The sequence below is a fragment of the Amblyomma maculatum genome, chromosome 10 (genome assembly GCF_055883805.1).
Source record: "Amblyomma maculatum isolate TAMU_Amacu chromosome 10, ASM5588380v1, whole genome shotgun sequence".
NCBI classification, from domain to species: domain Eukaryota; kingdom Metazoa; phylum Arthropoda; class Arachnida; order Ixodida; family Ixodidae; genus Amblyomma; species Amblyomma maculatum.
The window spans coordinates 57,957,850-57,978,024 of record NC_139353.1 but is presented as its reverse complement, the minus strand read 5'-3'; the positions used below and the strand labels follow the sequence as shown (position 1 = coordinate 57,978,024).

At 44.3% G+C, this 20,175-nt stretch overlaps 1 protein-coding gene across 1 annotated transcript in view; it reads left to right on the top strand.

Annotated features, from left to right (window-relative positions):
• The window catches only part of LOC146176580 (uncharacterized), a 60,628-nt gene that overhangs the window by 35,609 nt on the left and 4,844 nt on the right, over nt 1-20,175 (top strand). Inside the window, exons 8-13 of the mRNA XM_084581333.1 lie at nt 3,312-3,550; nt 11,281-11,506; nt 12,594-12,747; nt 13,491-13,612; nt 16,468-16,597; nt 18,391-18,561. Of these exons, the coding sequence (XP_084437459.1) occupies nt 3,312-3,550; nt 11,281-11,506; nt 12,594-12,747; nt 13,491-13,612; nt 16,468-16,597; nt 18,391-18,561 (1,042 nt within the window). The remainder of the gene's footprint in view (nt 1-3,311; nt 3,551-11,280; nt 11,507-12,593; nt 12,748-13,490; nt 13,613-16,467; nt 16,598-18,390; nt 18,562-20,175) is intronic.

Below are 20,175 nucleotides of genomic sequence, written 5' to 3'. Positions count from 1 at the left end.
GGTTGATAGCAAAGAAAAGGCGCAGTATCTGTCACAATTCTAGTCAATCACAAACGGTCCCGCAGTCAATGCCTAAGCAGCGCGGTGGGGAAGGCTTCTGCCTTGAAGCAGTTTAGTGGGCCAAAGTGCCCCTGAATTTTTTTACATGTCTTTGCCTGCCCAAGTCGCTAAGAGCAGAGAACCTCACATGCAATGAACGTGTCCATACTACGCTGTTCAAGTACATTCAAAGGATAGAGCATAAAACAAAACTAGTAGGTAATCATTCCAGATGGTACTTAAAATTGATTGTGTTCTAATACAGTGTGACCGCGGCTGGCGGTATACGTGATTTACTCAACGTCATTAAAATACGCTTTTTGTTCTGCCCAAGGCAGTGCCGTAACGATAGTGTTGTTATGAAGTGATATAAATATTTTTTTACCTCTAGCCGCAGTGATGTGTATAGCGTAATTAGACGGCTTCAGTGTTGGAAGTATGTTTCAACCTAACAAAATATAACTTGCAATTTCTCGTTCAACTGTCATTTTGTCTGTTCCTTGTTACAGGTACTTTCTTTTGTGCCGCACATGGAGATGTCAGTAAAGATAACTGCAAAAAATTACAGTAAGTATAGAACGCATAGAACGCACAAAAGTATAGAACGGCGCATTTGCAACAGGGGAGGGGGGGAGGGGGACTGCTGTTGTCTCCTAAAATTTTATGCTTTTATGCATCATCATCATCCTCAGCCTGACTATACCCACTGCAGGACGAAGGCCTCTCCCATATTCCTCCAATTAACCCGGTCCTGTGCGAGCAGCATCCACTTCACTCCTGCGAACTTCTTCCGTTGTTACCCTTCTTAAAATACTGCAAGGAAACGTAGCCCACTTCGGTTTCCAAATTTTCTTTCTCACATCCATCCCATCCCATGTGTTCTTGGCATGCATTTTTGGCGTACATAATGCAAGAGGCAGCAGCGAGACCGCACCGACTACCTCCGGCGAGCGCGGTCCAAGCTCAATGTAGACTCCTGAGAATGCAACCGGGGTGTAATTTAGCAGCAGGCTGTATTGGGCGTATTGGGCGATTTAAGTAACGTTCATTTTAAGAACTAGCGGAAAATAGACGACGGTTAATGAAAAATGAAGTTTAATGAAAAAGAAAAGAAACTTGGTGAATGCATAAGAAAAAACTGCATTGATTTAAGGATACAAGCGTGGCATGTCTAATCTCTTGCGCACGTAACCATCGTTATTGAAGCTGCTTGTTCTGTCCATTGTTTTTCGCTACGTTACGTCAAATACGTGAAGCAGGCTTTCCGGTCAAAACATTGCATCGTTGGTCTAAAGACTAAGGGCAAAAGCGAACAGAGATATCCCCTTAAACTAAATATTTAGGATGAGAGGAAACAAAAGGTTGCGTGCTGTAACTGCGTGGTCCCTCACATCGACTGAAATAGAAACGCCGGGCGAAACAATGTGCAGGGGAAGTTCTCCGCCAAACACAAAAACGGGGAATTGTGCCCTGGAACGAACACGAGCGAAGCTCGCTCTTTTTCAATGCGGACAGTCGACAGTAGTCTTGCCTTCTGACACGTTCACGGCAAAAACGCAACAAAGGAGATTGTGCACAGGGCTTCCTTGCATGTGGAAAGATTATGGACAAACGGGCAGGCGAATTGTCGTGAGACGTAAAGAGCGTGAAGAATCCCTTGAAAAAAAAAAATCCCTTTCATCTTACCTTGCGCTGCACTGCCGTGAGTGCAAATATCACGAGAACCACCCTTGTCCGCTGCACTGCCGTAATGACACGACTGAGGGTAACAGCAGCAATCAGATAGACATTTTGGAGACATACAGTATTGCTAAGACCGGGCCACATGTGAGGAAAATCTCCTCTTGCTTTAAAGAAAACCGAGCTAAAATTCTTAAAAACTTGTATTCCGTTCTATTGTAATCCCTGATGTTTCTTGTTTCCTTTTTGTTTTCCGTGCATGGTTTAGGAGTTTTCAGCGTTTTTTTCATATATAATGCATTGCTTTTTTAATTGCCCCGCAATTGTAAGTGCTCCTCTTGCCTTCACGTTCTTATGTGAGTGATCTATTTTACACTGGTCCTCAAAGAAACGGAGTCCTGAGTGAGCTCACAGAAAGTAACGCTTTCCTGAAAGCTTGAGTTGCTTCGCTACATTAGACCTTGCGGTATTGGAATGCGGGATACATAAGTTTAATTCATTTATTCGTGCCTGTCTGTTCAAAGACCCCCTCCTTTCTGTAACAACGCGTCGTCATGATACGTCATGCTGTAGGGAAGAAAGTAAGAGTACGAGTTGACATAAACTTACATGTTATGGTAAATTCAAGTAATCAGCTTCAAAACAAGCAAAGGAATGAAATCGTCCAACTGAATGGCAGGAGCACACGATTTCGCCCTGGTTAGGGCGAGGGATATACCTCGAGGCTGGTTGGAACAAACTTGCGGGATAAAGTTCTGCTAGGCATCACCAATCTGACGGAGATTAGAGCACGCACTAGGCTCATGATGATGATGATGATGATGATTGCGTAGCTGAAGCGCACGCAGCACGAAAGACCACGAGCACGCTACGCACACTTCGTGGGCACTCTACGTCCCGCGTACGGCAGGGAGACCTAGGCGGGCCCGATGGTAATGTAGACCTAACGTGGGGTGACAGAGTAGGCACGTCCGTAACTGCGTGTATTTAGACTTCAATAGGAGACCGTACTGAACATGAGCGTTAATTGCTGGTGCCCAAAACCGGCTTTTTCGATGCGAGTACAACTGTGACGCTCTCAGAGGACTAGTGGTGCCAAAAACCGGTTTTTTGGATGCCAGCCCAATCGTGGCGCTCTCAGAGGACTAGTGCTGCTGCAACACTGGTACCCGTTTTTGAAAATTACGCTAACGCAGCGAAGGGAGTCCTCAAAATCTCCAATAGCTAGCATGTCATTTAAAATCCCCGTAACCAGAATTAATAATTTGCTTTTCACTTGTAATGAACCCTGTACGGCAGGTCTAAAGTCACCAGAGGTGTCCAAATATATGGACGAGTGCTCTCATTCTAATAGATAGGATTTAACTCTTTGCGGGTACCATAAATACCACTCTAAACGACGAGGAGCAAACATCATAATCTAGCTTGGTTAATTTTGGCAACGAAGGCGCATGATTAGTCTGAGAACAGTTTTAGTACATACACAGGGCCTAATGATATCTTCTCAATACGTTATTTCCGCTGTGCATTCGAGGGCGAGGCTCATGCACTCGTTTCTTAGTGTTGATTGTCTTCTTACTTACATTTTGCAGCACTGAAGAACTCAAGGATATAGACAAGCAGACATTCACGCACACATTGCCTGATGATGAGACTTGGGACAAATACGACAGAATTGCGGTGTACTGCTTAACTGCCGATGCGAATTTCGGTGAAGTTTCATTACCTAGTCCCCTGAAGGTACCGGTCAACACAGGAGGTGGCACTAAGCGTCGACGGGCGGTGCAGCGACGTGTTCGTCTGGGAAACAGCAGCCTCAAAGCCGAATCTGGTACGAAAAAAATTGACCTTAGCCATGCGCATTAAACGAAATTCTCGAGGATCTCATTTGAGCCTACAATCGAAAATTCCAAACATGAAAGGAATTTGGTGAGGTTTAACTTCAAAAACTGCCCAGTCGATAAAAACTACATAACTGTGTCAAAAATACGACAAAATATCCTATAGTTCTGTCGTAACCATCAAATTTTTCTGTAGTTCTGTAGTACTTTTCTGTAGTTCTGTAGATTTTCTGTAGTATATTTCTGTTGTCTGTAGTTCTGTAGCACTTTTCTGTTGTAACTACAGAAATTTCTGATGTTACTACAGAATGTTCTGTTGTCGCAACAGGTTTCCCGTTAAAAACCGCACAGAAATTCTGTCGTAACATCAGAAAATGTTCTGTAGTTGTTTCCGACTGGGCATGGATAGCGAAAAGCTGTGCTGGATGATCGGAGGCGACATGAGGCCCTCACGGGAGAGTCAGCTTACTCAGTCCTGCGCGCGCCTCATCGACAGCGAAACTAGAGGCGAAGCCGGCAGCGAAGCAACAGTTAGTTGCTTCGAAGCGTTTGGACTTAAGCTGACAGAGCCCACCTGTGACTGCAGTCACGGCACGCGGATCCAACCGCACTCTTGCAATCGCGCATGCTCTCTGCCGGCTGACTGTTCAAACACATGAACAGAAATGCAATAGTCAATCTGAAATTTTGATGCCACTTGTACACATATCACAACATAACAAATTATTATAGGATGCAAGCAAGAAAGTGGAACATAGGCAACACATAATTTAACTTACGCTTCGACAAGGTAGGGGCTGGATGATGTTGGTTAGACATTCGCGGTATAGTTGATAAGTCGAGGAAGAGAGGAGACAGCGCTGCGTCTGTTGTCTCTTCTTTGTCTTATGCATGTGCCAATAATGACGCAACGAGCTGCACACAAAATAACAAATCAAGTTCCGAAGTACAACACGTGTCTACACAGTAATCCTAGTTACGAGTTTTGATGCACATGTGAAATGAAAATTGGTCTGGTTCAGCTTTTAGCTCTGTGGAAAGGTAAGAGCGTAGGGATCGGTTCGTATACTACTGTAAAATTAAAAACACCTTATTAGGTGTTTTAGCATGTCTATAACAAACAACCATACACCCTCGAAAAAAAGTGGCTTTCGAGTACCAGTATACCCTAAAAGAGAGTGCTTCGGTTGTCATAACACCCTTCTATGGGGCCAATGTACTGGGGTGCTTACATCAGCAGGACAACATACTGCAGGTCGTAAGCCACAGCATTGCACCCTAACACCCTTCGAAAAAAAAACTCCCCGTATACCTTCCATATTGTCGCAATATGCGGGTTATACTTCCTATAGCTTGAAGCAATATATTAATTCCTTCATAATGTATTACATTTGCCACTATGCATTCTCTAATGCTTTTTCTGTGTGCATATTTGCAATTAGGTAGTGGCAAAAGTAATTCCTAATTAGAGAATGCAATATATGCAGGTTATCTGCACTGATTTTTTTCAATGCGACTGCTCCCACCCTGCAATAGGTTGTAAAGATGATGAAAACACCCCAGAGCATTGGCCCCATGACAACCGAATCACCATCTTTGTGGGTGCACTGGCACTCTGAAGCCACTTTTTTAGAGGGAGTATGCGTGTTATTTAAAGACACGCGAAAACATCTCATAAGGTGTTTTTGTAATCACTGTAAAAGTGATACCTGGCAACCATCTGTCACACCAAACCAGCACATGAATCTACCAGGCTGAAGCTACATGCAATTACTGTGGTATATCCAATTCCTCATAGCAGTATCAAATACTTTCTGAAGTTCAAATGAGCATGTCTCAAAAAAGTTACAGCTTCACGCAGAATGAAGCTAATTCTTTTATTCAGCACTAGCAGAAAGGTTGGACTTTTACAATGAAATAAACCCACAAGCAGTGCACCTTGGCTTGAACACAGGAACACCCAATAATTTTTGCTCTAATAAGCAAGAGAAAATATCCACTCTGTTGGCATATGCAGGTTGGATAGCGAATAAAATCCCAATACGTCAACAATGACCTCTGTTGTGTCGATTACTAGACGCAGATGCTGCAGCTTCATGAAGGGAAACAGCTCCTCAGCTTCTTCAGTGCCGCTCACAGAGTTCACAACGCATAGTGTGGCAGTCTTTTCTTGTTCCTGGCTAATATCCTGTGAATAAAGAGCATAAAAGAGCAGCTAAGTAAATATGTACTGCACATGTGAAAAAGCAAATCAACAGCATTGCCTTTAGTGAATTTATGCTATAACAATGCTCCCTTTGGGTAGAGCTGGGCGCTGTAAATGCACCTGTTCGGCTGCCACTGGTAGTTATCTGAGAACCAGCTACAATATAAATCACTGTCATGGTTGGTGCCAAAGGCATGCAGCTGGTAGTTCTTCACCAAGTCATATATGAGAGCACTGTAAGCCCAGTGCATTTGGATGCACAGAACATGCTGTCGCGTGGTATATTTAAATTATGCTGGCTTCAATTTTGTTGAATAAAAAGGGCTATGTTAAGGCTATCTCATTAAAAGCACCTGTGATAGGGAAATTTCTTGCTTTACACGACATTTAATTTCAAGCTCTTTATTTCGTTGTTTAAAGCCATAGTTGAAAACTGATGACAGCGAACTAAACTAAGCAGAAGAAAATATTCCCAAATGGATACCACACTTACAGCTTTAACATAATTTCAGCTTGAAATAATTATTGTTTTGCAGACATGAAATGTAGGACAAAACACCAAATTACTGCTTGGTATCAAATAGCACTGAACAACGGTTGATGATGATGTCACCCTCCCCTTCCTCCTACCTATAGTGAATGCTTATTGTGTATTCGAATACAGCGACAAGGTCCTTGACCCCATAATGCCAGCTAACTGCGAGGTAGGCCAGAGATTGATACACACACATACAAACACTTTCCTTAACCGGCATAGGTCCTTCCTGGATCAGTACAATGGCTCTGCTCTTGGTGCGGCGAGACCCCCAACACACACAACGTCACTTGGGGATAATCTGGTGACAAACCCCAAAGCCTAGACAAACAAAATTCTTAGGAACAGTGGGAGACCAGCTTGATCAGGTCAGATTTGCAGACATAGTGAAAAGTTTGTACGAGGCCACAGCTACAGTAGTGGCCATTGGAATATTGATATAAGGATTCTGTCCACAATGTTTCAACTCTTCAATTTTTGGCAAAGAAATGTTGTCAACAAGAATATAAGACATATTAACAGACATGGATCCAGTTCAATGAAGAGGCCAGTATAGCAGCCACATGATTTACAGAAATGCGATGTAGATGTAAGCCGAAAAATGCAATTGATGCGAAAAATTCAGTGTCATCTTTTGATTAGAGCAGGCACTTTTCAGTATTGTCGCACATGTCACTGAGAGTCAACTTCCGCCTAGATAATTTCCATTTGTTTCTCCTAGCTACAGAAAAAAAAAGCAGATGTTCAGTCTGTCCAGCCTTTTTATTTCGCCAACACAGGAAGACAAACATCCAAACATACATTCAATGTTCTTTAAAGCAGAACCTAATGGTGAGTTCAGCCAGGATGGTGTATTTGTGTAAGTTACAGCTGCGAGGAAGCCTTTTAGATTAATCCGATTGAATGCCTTATGAATTTGTGCTAGGTATGTTCTGAGGTTTAGTTCAACGTCTATGATAGTCAACACGATAGTAGGTGGCGAGTTGGTGATACATTTTCCAACAAACAGCAGCGTGAACAACGGGGATGAAGGGTAGAAAAACAAAGAACAAGCGCTGGATCTAACTAAAGTTTAATCACAGGAAGCACGCATTTATAAGAGAACAGCCAACAACTGAACAATGAAACTAGAAGGCAGGTGCTGTTATGTTAGGTCAAGATAGGCAAATTCACAGTCACGCAGGAACAGGGATGGTTTGCGGACGCACAATCTTGTTTTTGTTTTCTATTTGGTAAGCCTCGATGATTTCCCTGGTCAGCTGGTGGGGTTGTCAACTATAGTGTCAAAAATGTCACTATAGTATAAGGAATGGAAACATTGTTGACACTCTCTGCAATGATGCACTAAATTAGTGAAGCGAGTAGAGTTTAAGATGTTAAGATATTCGAGTCGTGTGTTAATACACCGTCCATTTGACCTATGTATATTTGAGCACAGGGCAGAGGTATTTTATAAACAGCTCCCTCAGAGCACCATAAACATTTCTTACCATGCTTAATGCCAAAAGACGCTACATATTTGTTGGGATTGCAAGCATGTTTTTCTACAAATTTCATTGAGCTTATTTGGTGCCAAAAAACATGAACTTCATAACACTAGGCCCCATGAAAACCCCAAAGCCGAGGTTTTCAGCTATGTAATTATTTTACTGCAACCCAAAGTGATGAGCTTATCTGGATAACCTGCATCCCTAAGCCTCTTAGCCCGACCATCGAAGCTTTGTTTCATAGCATGGTGAAAGGATTATGACCATTCGGATGCCAAGGATGAAACAATTCCACTTTTTTACTACCTTTGAATGATGCAACCTATAGTTCAGCAGCGGTTTATCGACTAGTGGTGTGTATTTCCAAAACATGTGGCCCTTCTCTACCATCAAACACAAATCTAAGAATTCTATCTGGCTATCGACTGGTACTTCAGTGATGAACTGCAAACCCATGCTTTGAATACTTCTAACACATCAGATATATGACTGGAAAGTCCATTTTTTTCAATGAGAATCAAAAACTCATCAACGTATCTGAAAATCTGCGATGTCATCCCACCCCAATCTTTCTGGATACCTTTATCCACGAATGACAGAAAAATATCGCCATGCGCAGGCGCAACTCTAGAACCTATAGAAATGCCCGTCTTTTAGGTATAGAATGCACCTTCCCACGACGGTATAGGCTTGGCATAATAAGACAACAGCTCAGAAAACTCAGCTTCTGAAATACCATAAAAAATTAGGAATTGTTCTTCATAATTGTCCGAAGTAATACAACCAAAAACAGCACTCATCATTTCCTTGTGTGGAAGACCGTAGAACAAATCTACCACATCTATACTGAAAGCTGTGCATAAACCTGGGTTTATATGCACTCAGAGTTTGGAAGTTATCTTAAAAGGATCATTAATAGATAATGCTGTCAAAGGCTTCTGTAAATAGCTGGAAGCTGAATGTTGCCAGGCACTCTTTTCCGTGACAATGGCCGGGAACGGTATTCCCGTTTTATGTGTCTTGGCAGAGAAGAATATCTTCAAACAGCTGCTTTTTGCCTAATTTACACAGCCTTTAAGTCATTCCAGATTCAAATTTTCATGCAATTGTAGAGTCCTCGCTTTTACCTTCTGTATAATCGACGAGACTGACCGAAAGCTCTTCTGGATGGCTACTAACGCGTTATTTGAAAACTATTCAGGTGATACGACAAAGCAACCCTCTTTATGAGCATTTACCAATTGCAAGTTATTCGAGATAAGGAAAGTAATCAGTTACCCAAATTACTAAACGAAAAAAAACAAACAAGATTGTGCATCAGCAAACAATGCCTGCTCTTTCGTGACTGTGAGGTTGCCTATCTTGACCTAACATAGTTGCACATATGCCTTCTGGTTTTGTTCAGGTGTTGGCTGTTTCCTTATAAATGCGTGTTGCCTGTGATTAAACTTTAGTTGAAAGCCAGCGCTTGCCCTGTGCTTTTCTACATTTCGTCCCCGTTGTTCACGCTGTTATTTTTTGGAAAAGGTCTATAGACAGGCCATTCAGAGGTACGAAAAAGACACTCGGCAATGAAATTCACCGTCAATGTGAGCAATATACCGAAACATAAAATGATTACTACTCCGGTAACTAACCTGAGTTATAAAGGATGCCCCATGCCTGACTCATGCAGTTCTAGGAGTGTGATATCTTGCATAAATATGAAAATGCTGGTGGGATGCCACACCAGAGTTGACAGGCAAGGATCTGTGCGAAGCTGTATGCACAGTATGCACTTTATCTTCAGCCATCAGGCCGGCCAGGCCGGGCGCAGCACGGCAGGCCGGACGCTGATCAGTCGGCGAGTCATATGTCGTTTTAACACCACATGGAGTGGCCGTGTAGGCAGACGCTTCTTCCCAATCACTAGCTTTACGCCACTATAGCACTTTACATGTGCAGCAATGTACTAACAACGCTAACTCGCTTGTGACGCTTATGAGTGCAATTAAACAAATGTATCCCCTTATCCACATACAGCGAGCCCAGCACGAAAACCGCCCCTATGATAAAGTGAGAGGGAATACGTGCACCGGCGTAGACGCGAGCGCACCGAGGCCCCAAGCGAATGGTGAATGAGGAGAAATGGAAGGCAGCGTGGAAAACGAGCACGCGCCAGCGCCTCATTAATTGCGCCGCCCTGACTAAACCGCAATGGGTATAATTAAGCGAATGCAATATCTTCTTTCTTTCTTCTTCTTCTTTCTTCTTTCCTTATTTCTCTTTCAAAAAATGAAAGAAGAAACTGCGACAAAAGGCGGTTAGGCCTGACGGGGTCACAGTTCCCCATACAGTTCACAGCAGCGCGCAACACGGAAAACAAATGATAACAGAGCATTACAGCAAACGTGGTAATTACACACACTGGAGTAAAACCTTATTCCACTTCGGAGAGCATCAACAGCTTTTTTATGTCTCTTTTAAATCTGCGTTTAGAGAGATGGAACATTGAACATAGGAATGGGTTTTTGAGAATAGTCGGAATCTAGTAATTAAGCTTCTGTTTACCGTAATTGGTCCCTGTTTTTGTTACGAGGTTTCTGTGTTGCCTGAGGGGGTATTTAGTAGGAAATCGGTTAGGAGAGACGGAGAAAAGCCTATTGCTATGGATATGTTCTAACAAGTGGTATGTGTAGACTCGGTTAGCATGAAGTAGATTGTTTTTGGTATAGAGGTGATGTTTGTAAGTGTTCCCGTCTACCATGATAACCCTCAATAGCCAGGAGTGCCTTTTTTTCTATTCAGCAGAAAACTATTCAGCATGCTACAAAATCAGCCAACGTAACGAGAATTGCAAATGCAGCAGATACGTTTAAAATCTAAACTCATTAGCGAATCATAATTTCAAATCAAAATGAAGGGAACGTATTTGTCACACATTCAGATATTTCGAGGCGTCAAATGGCAAAGGCATCAAATTAGAAACCACCCAATCAAAAAGCAGAGCATGGAATAGCATCATCTTAAACGCACTCCGCTTACTAATTTTATCTCATCAGTACGTTCGTTTTCTTTTTATACACACTGTTCTTGTCAGTTGTATGTTGTAGAAAAGTTTAATTCTACTCATTTTGCTGACAAATTGAAGATCTATGAGAAGCATGTAATGACATAGCCACATTGAATGACGTTTTATTAGACATAAATGCACTCGAGAACCTGCGAAGATTGCATTTCACTTCTTTACGCTATTTTCTTTTCCACGTTATATGGACCGAAGTGGCCGCCTCTATTTTTGTTTCAAAGGGAAGAAGCATCTTCAACTCTAACTTGTTTTTTAAACACAGCATATACATATTTGAAGGGCGCATGGTAGTTTCTCACTCCTTCCCCTATCAGCCCCTAATGCGCCAATGCAAACCAGTTCGCTGTAATAGACCTCCTTTTTGCTGCGAAGCGTTTTCAAGCGCTTTGAGATGTTCGCTTCACTAGGTTATTTACTTACTGTAGGGACAGGCAAGCCAAGGTTGCTCGTGTGCACCTTCGGTGAGTTCGGCGTGAAGAGCGGCATGATCCCCTCGGATGGAATGTGCGACGTCATGTTCTACACGGACGTCGAATACGACAGCAAGGAGGATGCCATCGTTCCGAAGGACGGAGGCCCGGCTTTCCAAGTCCTAAAGTCTGCAGCGAAGAAGTACACCAAAACCACCTTCGGAACCTCAATGTCCACAGGGTGAGCATCGCCTAGCGCATTGCGACTAACGTTGTTGTTTGCTCGGCCGAAACGAAAATTTCCCGAAGGCGCAATAAAAAACACGGTTGTACAAACAGATTGGACGTTGGAGCTAAGGCGTGCAGCGCTTTGTTTCTTTTCTCACAAAACGTTTCCAGTGGCAACTTTTTCGCATGGCATCTCCTATAGCTCCTGCGCTCCCCCCCCCCCCCCCCGAGTCAAATTTGGGGGTAACCACCGTGTTGGCCATGATCAAACTACAGTGAACATTTACCACAAATATATAGGGAGAGGGTAAGACGACGAGGAAAGCTGATGCACCCATTTCCTTTTTATTTTTGTTCTTCCGCATTAATCCGAGACAGCGTCCCTCCCTTTCTATACGACCTCTCCCCTTCGTTTTTCTTATCTCCACCTATATGCGTTGTCATGTCTTTCACTCCGGGCCGCTTTAATTTGTGATGTAATGTACCCACGCGCTGCGTAACAGTGAGCTTCGTTTAGAGCTTCGCGCCCTAGAACTGCAGAAGGCCTTCTAATGGTAGAACGAGAGAAAGATGATGACTACACAGCATATAACAGTGTGATGTCCCGGTTATAGGGCTCTTTTCGGGGTGGAGAGCAGGAATCACACACGAAGTAGGGCCAGTAACAGATTTATGCCCCCGCTCACCCGACCGTATAGGGGTATAGGGGGGTGGGGGGGAACTCAGTTCGCAAGCCGAGTCAACCTTTCGACAAGTGGACTTGCCTTCATCTGAGCAGCTTCTAATGAAGTGTGACAGCTATGGAGCTTTTTTCGGTGCGGATAGTGATCTACCGTCGCGTTGCTTCATTTAAGGTCGAACAGGCACTTATTATTGGAGCATGCCATCTGGCACTCAGCGGCAGCAAAAGCCTTTAAGAATACTGATGCTTCTTATCGACGGAGTGTGTGGGGTGCATGTTACTTGCCCCCCCCCCCCTTCACTCGCCCTCCCGAGCTCTCATGTCGCACTGTATTGCTCTTGCTCGGCAGTATTCGGAATCACGTTAATAAGGGATGTCATAAAGTTTTCCCGCCGCTAATGAGCTCATCTCTTTGCAGAACAATCGCTGACACCATCAACGACAAGAAGGATGAGTTGACAGCATCCATGGAGGAACTCTTCAAAGCCCGGCTGGTTCACTTTGGCATGCTTAATGTGGAAAACATCGAGAAATACGCAACACTGAAGAGCACAGACTTACAGTTCCTGAAGGTCAGAGCCCTCTGGTCTCATAGAGTTCCAGGAGGAAATTAGGATTGGTTCTGTTAGGGCTATATGTTGCCTAGCACATGTAGAGCCTGCCTCAGAGGACCCGTGATGTATACCAATGTACGTTAAAACAGAATTGTGATTCTTATCAGTGCAATTTTCGTTGTCGGGAAGCTTGAATAACCAAGCTTCTATTAGCTTATTTTTCAGGTATAAATGGGAGCTATCGCCGTGTTCCGTCGTGTACGTCCGGCATTAGGGTACAGACCTGTAGCTAATCATGACAACAGCTTAAATAAAATGCAGCAACCACAACAGGCAACGACGCAGGATGTGCCAGATGAAAATGTGCAATGCCGACCCTTGAAACAAGCAAAACGATAGAAAAACAGGCAATATTTATCTTTTCAAACGCTCAAATCAGTCGAGTACCTGCGCCAGCTAAAGAGTCACGTAGTCTCTTTTGCTCTGTTAAATCGACCTAGCGCCACTCGCTCCTTTAGTCCTTTTGCCCTATACAAAGTATCACACCTGGGGATCAACAGTAAACGCAGATGTGACAATAACTTGAACTGGTTCTGTTAGTTTCCTTTGTATTTAGTTCGAAGTCAGGGTTGGGTTTTCGGTATTTCGGTGAGTGGCAAAGTGTCGTATCCACTCAGCCACCACTGCGGACCGAGTTGGCGGCGCTAATCTAAACTTTTACGTACCTAACACAAGTACTGTCATGCTCGGCGACCATGCAGGTTGCAGCCGATTTCCGGAAGACAAAAACTCTGCATCGGCGCTACCACACTGCCCTGGGTATCTCAGTCCAGGACGCTTCCAAAGGAAATAAGGTTCTGGAAGTCGCCAAGCGAGCCCCTCGGTAAGCTTAAACTCTCCACTTTTGTGGACAAACCGAGCGGCTTGGATACGGAAACATGCACAATGCGAAACCATAGCAAATTGTTGAGAGGATTAAAAGCTCTTCCATAGAGTTTATTTATTTCCCCAAGCTATACTGTTCTGAATAAGGTGATGTTCGGGAAGTTATTTCATGGCGGGAAAGTGACAAGGTGGCACAAGTGTAGTTCCATGCCTGGAGGCGTGCAACCAAGCACTGCCTATATAACTATGTGTAATTGGTGCAAAAGCAAAATCCTTGATTTCCCTGCATACTATAAAGAGCTATATTATGTGACTATTTTGCGTGTTTGTTTTACCGGGGTTTTACACTGTATCTTTAGATATTTGGCCCCATTATGCGCTCGATATATCTACCGTTACCAGTTTGTATTCACCCTCGGCCTCTTTCCCATTATTCATGCATATCAACAGACGCTGTCTGCACAGAATTATCAATATGTGCTGCCCAAGTTGCAGCCTGTAGGACGTTCATCTGTGTAAACATTTCGAGATCTTTGGGTATATGGCTAGGAGTTCTGAATATGAAGGCCTAGTGCGTTAGCATCTAACCATGCGAACTGGCAGCCTGGCAGCTTGTTGCAGTGCCTAGGTCTGAATATCCATCAAGAGTGCGTGGGACCTATTCTCTGTTAAACTTTCGCTTGCCTTTGAGGCCACTGTTGGAATCCAAGGATGCATTTCTGCATGAAGGTTTCTAAAGTCTTTCAGGCCGGTAGTTCGGTGTGAACGAAAGTGACAGGAGCTCTACTCGTAGATAACGCCAGGTGGGTAGATTCGCAATATATGGACTAATTTTGGTGCAGGAGTTGAAGCTTACAATAAAGAATCCACTTTGCAGCACCTTACTCATCTGCCTTTCGTTGCGTTAAAGCCTGATCGGTGTGATTTATGTGGTAATTATAAATCTCTGCTCTGACTGCACTGGTTTGGACTGGGACCAGGAATGCTTTCTCATCGTGTGAATCATGTTTTTACGTGTTTTTACGTAGATGGTACACAATGGCATGGTATGGTCGTTTCGAGTGCCCAAGCAAGAGATTATTTACGCTGGAAGAGAGGGTTCGAAAACAAAAAACACTTAGTTTTTGTGATATTTCGACTAAAGCCTGCATAATGCATTCAGAGCTTGAGATGTACCGTATATAGATATAAGGCCACAACGTCAGCTTGAAAGACGCATATGACTTCCAATTTGTCCATCATACTCGTGTCATAACGTGGTAACGTGAGAGGCTAATTCAAGCTTAGGGTTCCGAACCCAACTAAGGGGTAGTGCTCACCCCTCGGGTATTGACACAGCAGCGTGAAGCAACTGTTGCAGACCTGACCAAGAAAAACGTAGCTTGTGCTATGTAGTCCAGCACTCCTAATAGAAAAAAAAAAGTAAAACATGGGTCCAGACATTGCGCAACTTGAAGACAGAGTCTTCGTCAGTCACCTCCCCCTTTTTTATCCCGTTTGCAGCTGTTTTGTTTAGCTAGGTAATCTATATTGAGTTGCGACTGCAAGCAGGAAAGCAACACGTTTATCCTCATCAATGCATTACAGAGGCATGGGCCACAGGAGATATTAGAGTGGCCATAAGAACGAAGTCGATTGGTTCTGGCAGCCATTTTGAAGCCAGCAATTTTTACACATGATTTCTGAAAGCGCACAAAACACATTCATTATATTTCTTTATATTTATGCAGCAGAGGTTTAGAGGTTAACGGAGATACTTGAAGTAGTATTAAGAAGGGAACCTTGGAGCATTAAAAGAGAAAAAATGTAAATGAGGGAGCGATTAATCCATAGTAACCACTCCATCGCAGCCATATTGGCTGCACAGTAAATGTATATAGCTATATAGCTGAGGACTTCTCCCGACTAGCCGCTGTCCCTGACTGCGGATAAGTGACCACCGTAATACTGAAATTTGCAAAGCTGTAGAGATTTCCTTCGCGACCGTATGGCTGCGCTAGGAAAGACGTGAATGAGTAATTACCCTCTTATTGACACATCTTCGAGGATTCCACAAATATTGTTAACACATCTAATGTACATAACGCGAAGAATTAATTTTATTGAATCATGAATATTTTTAAAATAAGTCATTAGTTTTATCCTTCCCGCCAATTTTACCTTAATTTTACCCTCCCCAATTCGTCATCTTCTCGATTATTGTGCTTGAGTACCCGGCAGCTGCATATCTACGGAGGCAAAACGGAGATGTGTCTGTGTGCTGTGCGATGTCAGAGCACGTTAAAGATCCTCAGGTGATCGAAAATACTGCGTAGCCCTCAACTACGGTGTCCACAGAACAAAGTGTGACAGATATTTTGTCTTTCTCTTCCTGTGAATCATTTGCTATTACTATTATTATTTTGTTTGGTTTGGTTTGTGGGGTTTTAACGTGCCAAAGCGACTCAGGCTATGAGAGACGCCGTAGTGGAGGACTCCGGAAATTTCGACCACCTGGGCTTCTTTAAAGCGCACTGACATCGCACTGCACGCGGGCACCTTGATTTCCGCCTCCTGCGAAAAGCGGCCACCGAGGCTGGGATTCGATCCCGCATTCTTGGGAACACTAGTTGAGCGCCGTAACCACTGCGATTATTAGTATTATTATTATTTAGATGTGGGTGCTTTAAATTCCCTCGCGAGGTCATGTGATTGCGATACCATGACCCCGTTGACGAATCAGGCTTCTCTGCGGCCACCTATTGCGGCGACGGCTTTTCTGCAGATGAAGCTCCATGTGATATCATGAAAAAGTGTCCGTGAATAAAGTGGCTTGCAGCATTTTCGAGCGCCAATCTCTTATTTTCCCGCCAGAGACTTTCCCGGCCTCACGATGATTGTCGTTAAGTTGCATACTGACAACACCCATAAAGGCGGTGACCACTGGCCCGTGGCGCCCAATCCGGATGGCCTGGATTTGACCGACCACAACGCGCTAACTCTGGTGAGTACTTGCGCATGTGTTGAGTGCTAATGCGCCCTCAAGCAGAGAACGCGTGCCCATGTGCTCATGTGCTTATTGCTTGTACTCTGTCACTGTGTTCTGGCAAGCCCGGCATATCAGGCTTGCATCTCGTCGTATATCGTTGCACTAACATGGTATGCAACGATAAGAACTAAGCAAGGCAAGGGGGTCCGAACCAAGGATTCCAGGCAAATCGGGAGCAGTCACACGTCTATCATCGCCATATATCGTGGGCAACTGTTCCGCCATGCGGTGTGGGCACTCGAACAGCGCGCAGAGTGTGAATGACTAGCAGGGTCTGTGGAGCCCTTCAAGATGAACTAATTCGAAGTGAGAGAGAGAGAGAGGAGCACGAGATCAGCCCTGTCTTGTACGGTTCTCTTCTCCCGTGTTTAGTCCTTGGGTAGTTTTAATATGAATCTGTACCAACTCGCCCAGTAGTCAACCTTGTTGAGAGTACTGCGATGAGCGTGCGGCCGAACTACATCCGACTGTACTTCTACGACCTGCACACTTCACATGCTCCTTTTGGTCTACAGCTGAAATCAGCACTTGCAACGGCAGATTGCACAACCGTCCTGATTTATTATTGTATGAATTGGTTTAAAAATTTCGACAGGTGCTGGGCACTGCGCTTTAACGTGTACAATCATCACCCAACTGTAACCGCTGTGCATGGTATGTTGTTACAGTGAAATATATTGTGTCAAGGCAAGTGAACTAGTCAGATACGTGTGCAGTTTTCAGAATAAATGTACCAATATTCTTCGATGGTTCCGATTAATTATGTAAAAACTGTTGAGTACCTATCTAAATAATGCAAATCATTCTAGGTAATGTTGATCGGCAGGGCAAAATAATTTGTTGGACGTAAAAAATAGATGGACGCTGTAAAGGGATACATCTGCTAAGGAGTCTAATTTATCACTTACTACATTTATGAGACTGAAGTATTAACAGCAAACAAATAGAATAGGATGAAGTGCATTAAGCAGACGTTTCCAGCTAATGAACAAATGACCGTTGGTCAGTATCCTCAAGGGGGAAACTATTTCAATTTGACATAAGGCCAACGTGCTATCAATGAAAAGGAAAATGACAGGCGTAACTTCAAGTGATATGCATAGACCAAGGAAGGGCCCGAAACAAGCATGATTTGATAGCACTACGGTCCAAGTCAAGAAAGTAAAACAATGGGCAGGACATTTAATGCAAAAGGAAGGTGACGGATGGCTGTTGATGTTAAACACAGTGCACTCAAAGGGGAGGAAAGCGTAGCAGGCGGTGGCAGAACGTTAGGTGGGCGAATGAGGTGAAAAAGTTGTTTGCGGGGATAATGTGTAGGCATTTGGTACAGGAAGCAATTGTTTGGTGAGATATGGCAGAGACCTTTGTCCTGAAGTAGTCTCAGGCTGACGATAACGATGATCAACAGCTGTCAACTAGCTGCCTTACAGCTTTCATGCAACTTATGCCACCTCGTGCTCGCCAATGTGTAATGTTCTCATGGTCATTTTCTAATCAGCAACAGCCTGATATCCATTGCATTATTTCGAACCGAGCAGCACTCACCAACCAATGCTTTTGAGCTGTGTTGTAGACTGATGAAGCCTAGAGGAATATTGTGATCTGAAATAAAAGAGCAGAATAATTCCAATGCCAGATTGCTTTTCCATAGCGGACGGACGGAACTATTTTATTTTGGTTTAATGTCACCAAAGTCCCGGCGTTCCGCGCTCCCCATCAATTTGACTATAATTACTGCTCTCCAGGCCAGTATTAGGGACGATGTGAAGAAGCAGCTCATGGACATTGCGGGCCATGGAAGATACGCGATGCTGTCGTTCGCCATGTACGCAAGGACGTACCGGATGAAAGCGACGTGGCAAGAAGTGTCCGAACGCGAAACGTCGGAGAGTAGCCTCAACATGGACTACTCCGCGGTGAGTGGGGGAATTCCAAGCTTCAGCGTACGAAGCTACGCGATTAGATTGTCTCTTAGAGGAACGGCGCAGTATAATAACGATAGTAGTGAGGGTGCAGAATTTGCACTTCTGAGTAAATTATGCTGCATATTCAACCACGAAAAAATTGAAGACTAGTAAACTATTACGGGAACTTAGTTTCGTAGCATCTGGAGGTCTTCTCAAATGAATTCATAAATAACTTTACTGAAAGGGCCCACGAAACGTTATTTGCTAAAAATAGAAAGCGCACAGCCACAGTAGGTATTCCATCAATCCTCCCCGCAACGCAATTAGGCTAGCTTCATTATCACCGGACATGTCGGCGATCAAAAATAATGCTCCTCCTCTCCCTACCCTTCAACTGAGCGCACGTCGGCGCGCAAGAAAAAAATGAAGAAAAGATTGGGGCTTAAGCATGGCTTGAACCTATTTATACGAGCGATAGCGGTGAATAGCCGCAGTATTCTCGCCAATAGCCTTTCAAACCGCGTTTTTCGTGTTTTATAAATACAGGGACGAAAAGACGCAGTATCCCACACCTTTTCTGTGCCATCTAAACCGCGCTGTAAGGTAAGGAAGGAAGGTGAAAGAGAAAAGAGAGGTATATGGGCCGTAGTAGTGGGAGATACAGTAATTTTGATTCCCTGGGGATCTTTACCTTGCCCTAACAACGCACGGCACACGGAAGCCTTTTCGTTTTGCCGTCATCGAAATGAAGCAGTCGGCGGTTGTGATCGAACCCGGGAACTCTGGCACAGTAGTCGGGCATCTCATATTTGTTTTGTAATAATAACTGTTTCATAGGACGGGAAAGGCGCAGCATCGGTCACACTTGCTTCTGCGGACACCTAAACCAAGCCGTAAGGGATTGATTTATAGGAAGGGAAAGGCGCAGTAACTATCTCGCTTGTTTTCTGTGGACACCTGAACCGCGCCGTAAGGGAAGGGAAGAAGGAGTGAAAGTGGAAAGAGAGAAAGGGTAGCCGTAGTGGAGGGCTACGGAGTAATTTCGACCACCTGGGGATCTTTAACGTGCGCTGACATCGCACAGCACACGGGCGCCTCTTCGTTTCGCCTCCATCGAAACGCAGCCGCCGAGGTCGGGTTCGCTGCCTCATGCCGACAGAGGAGATTTATTTATTTATAGGAAGGAAAAGGCGCGGTAACTGTCTCACTTGTTTTTCTGTGGACACCGCAACCGCGCCGTAAGGGAAGGGAGGAAGATGGGAGTGAAAGGGGAAAGAGAGTAAGAGGAGCCGTAGTGGAGGGCTCCGGAGGAATTTCGACCACCTGGGGATCTTTAACGTGCGCTGACATCGCACAGCACACGGACGCCTCTTCGTTTCGCCTCCATCGAAACGCAGCCGCCGAGGTCGGGTTTGAACCCGGGTACTCCGGCACAGTAGTCGGGCGTCTTACCATTGCACCACCCCGGCGGGGCACGCCGTAAGGGAAGCAAGGCGGGGATGAATGTGAAAGTAAATCGAGTGAAATGGGTGTCGTAATGGAGGTCTTCGGATGAATTTCGGCTATCTGGGGATCTTACCGTGCGCTGACATCCCACAGACACGGACGCCTCTTCGCTTCGCC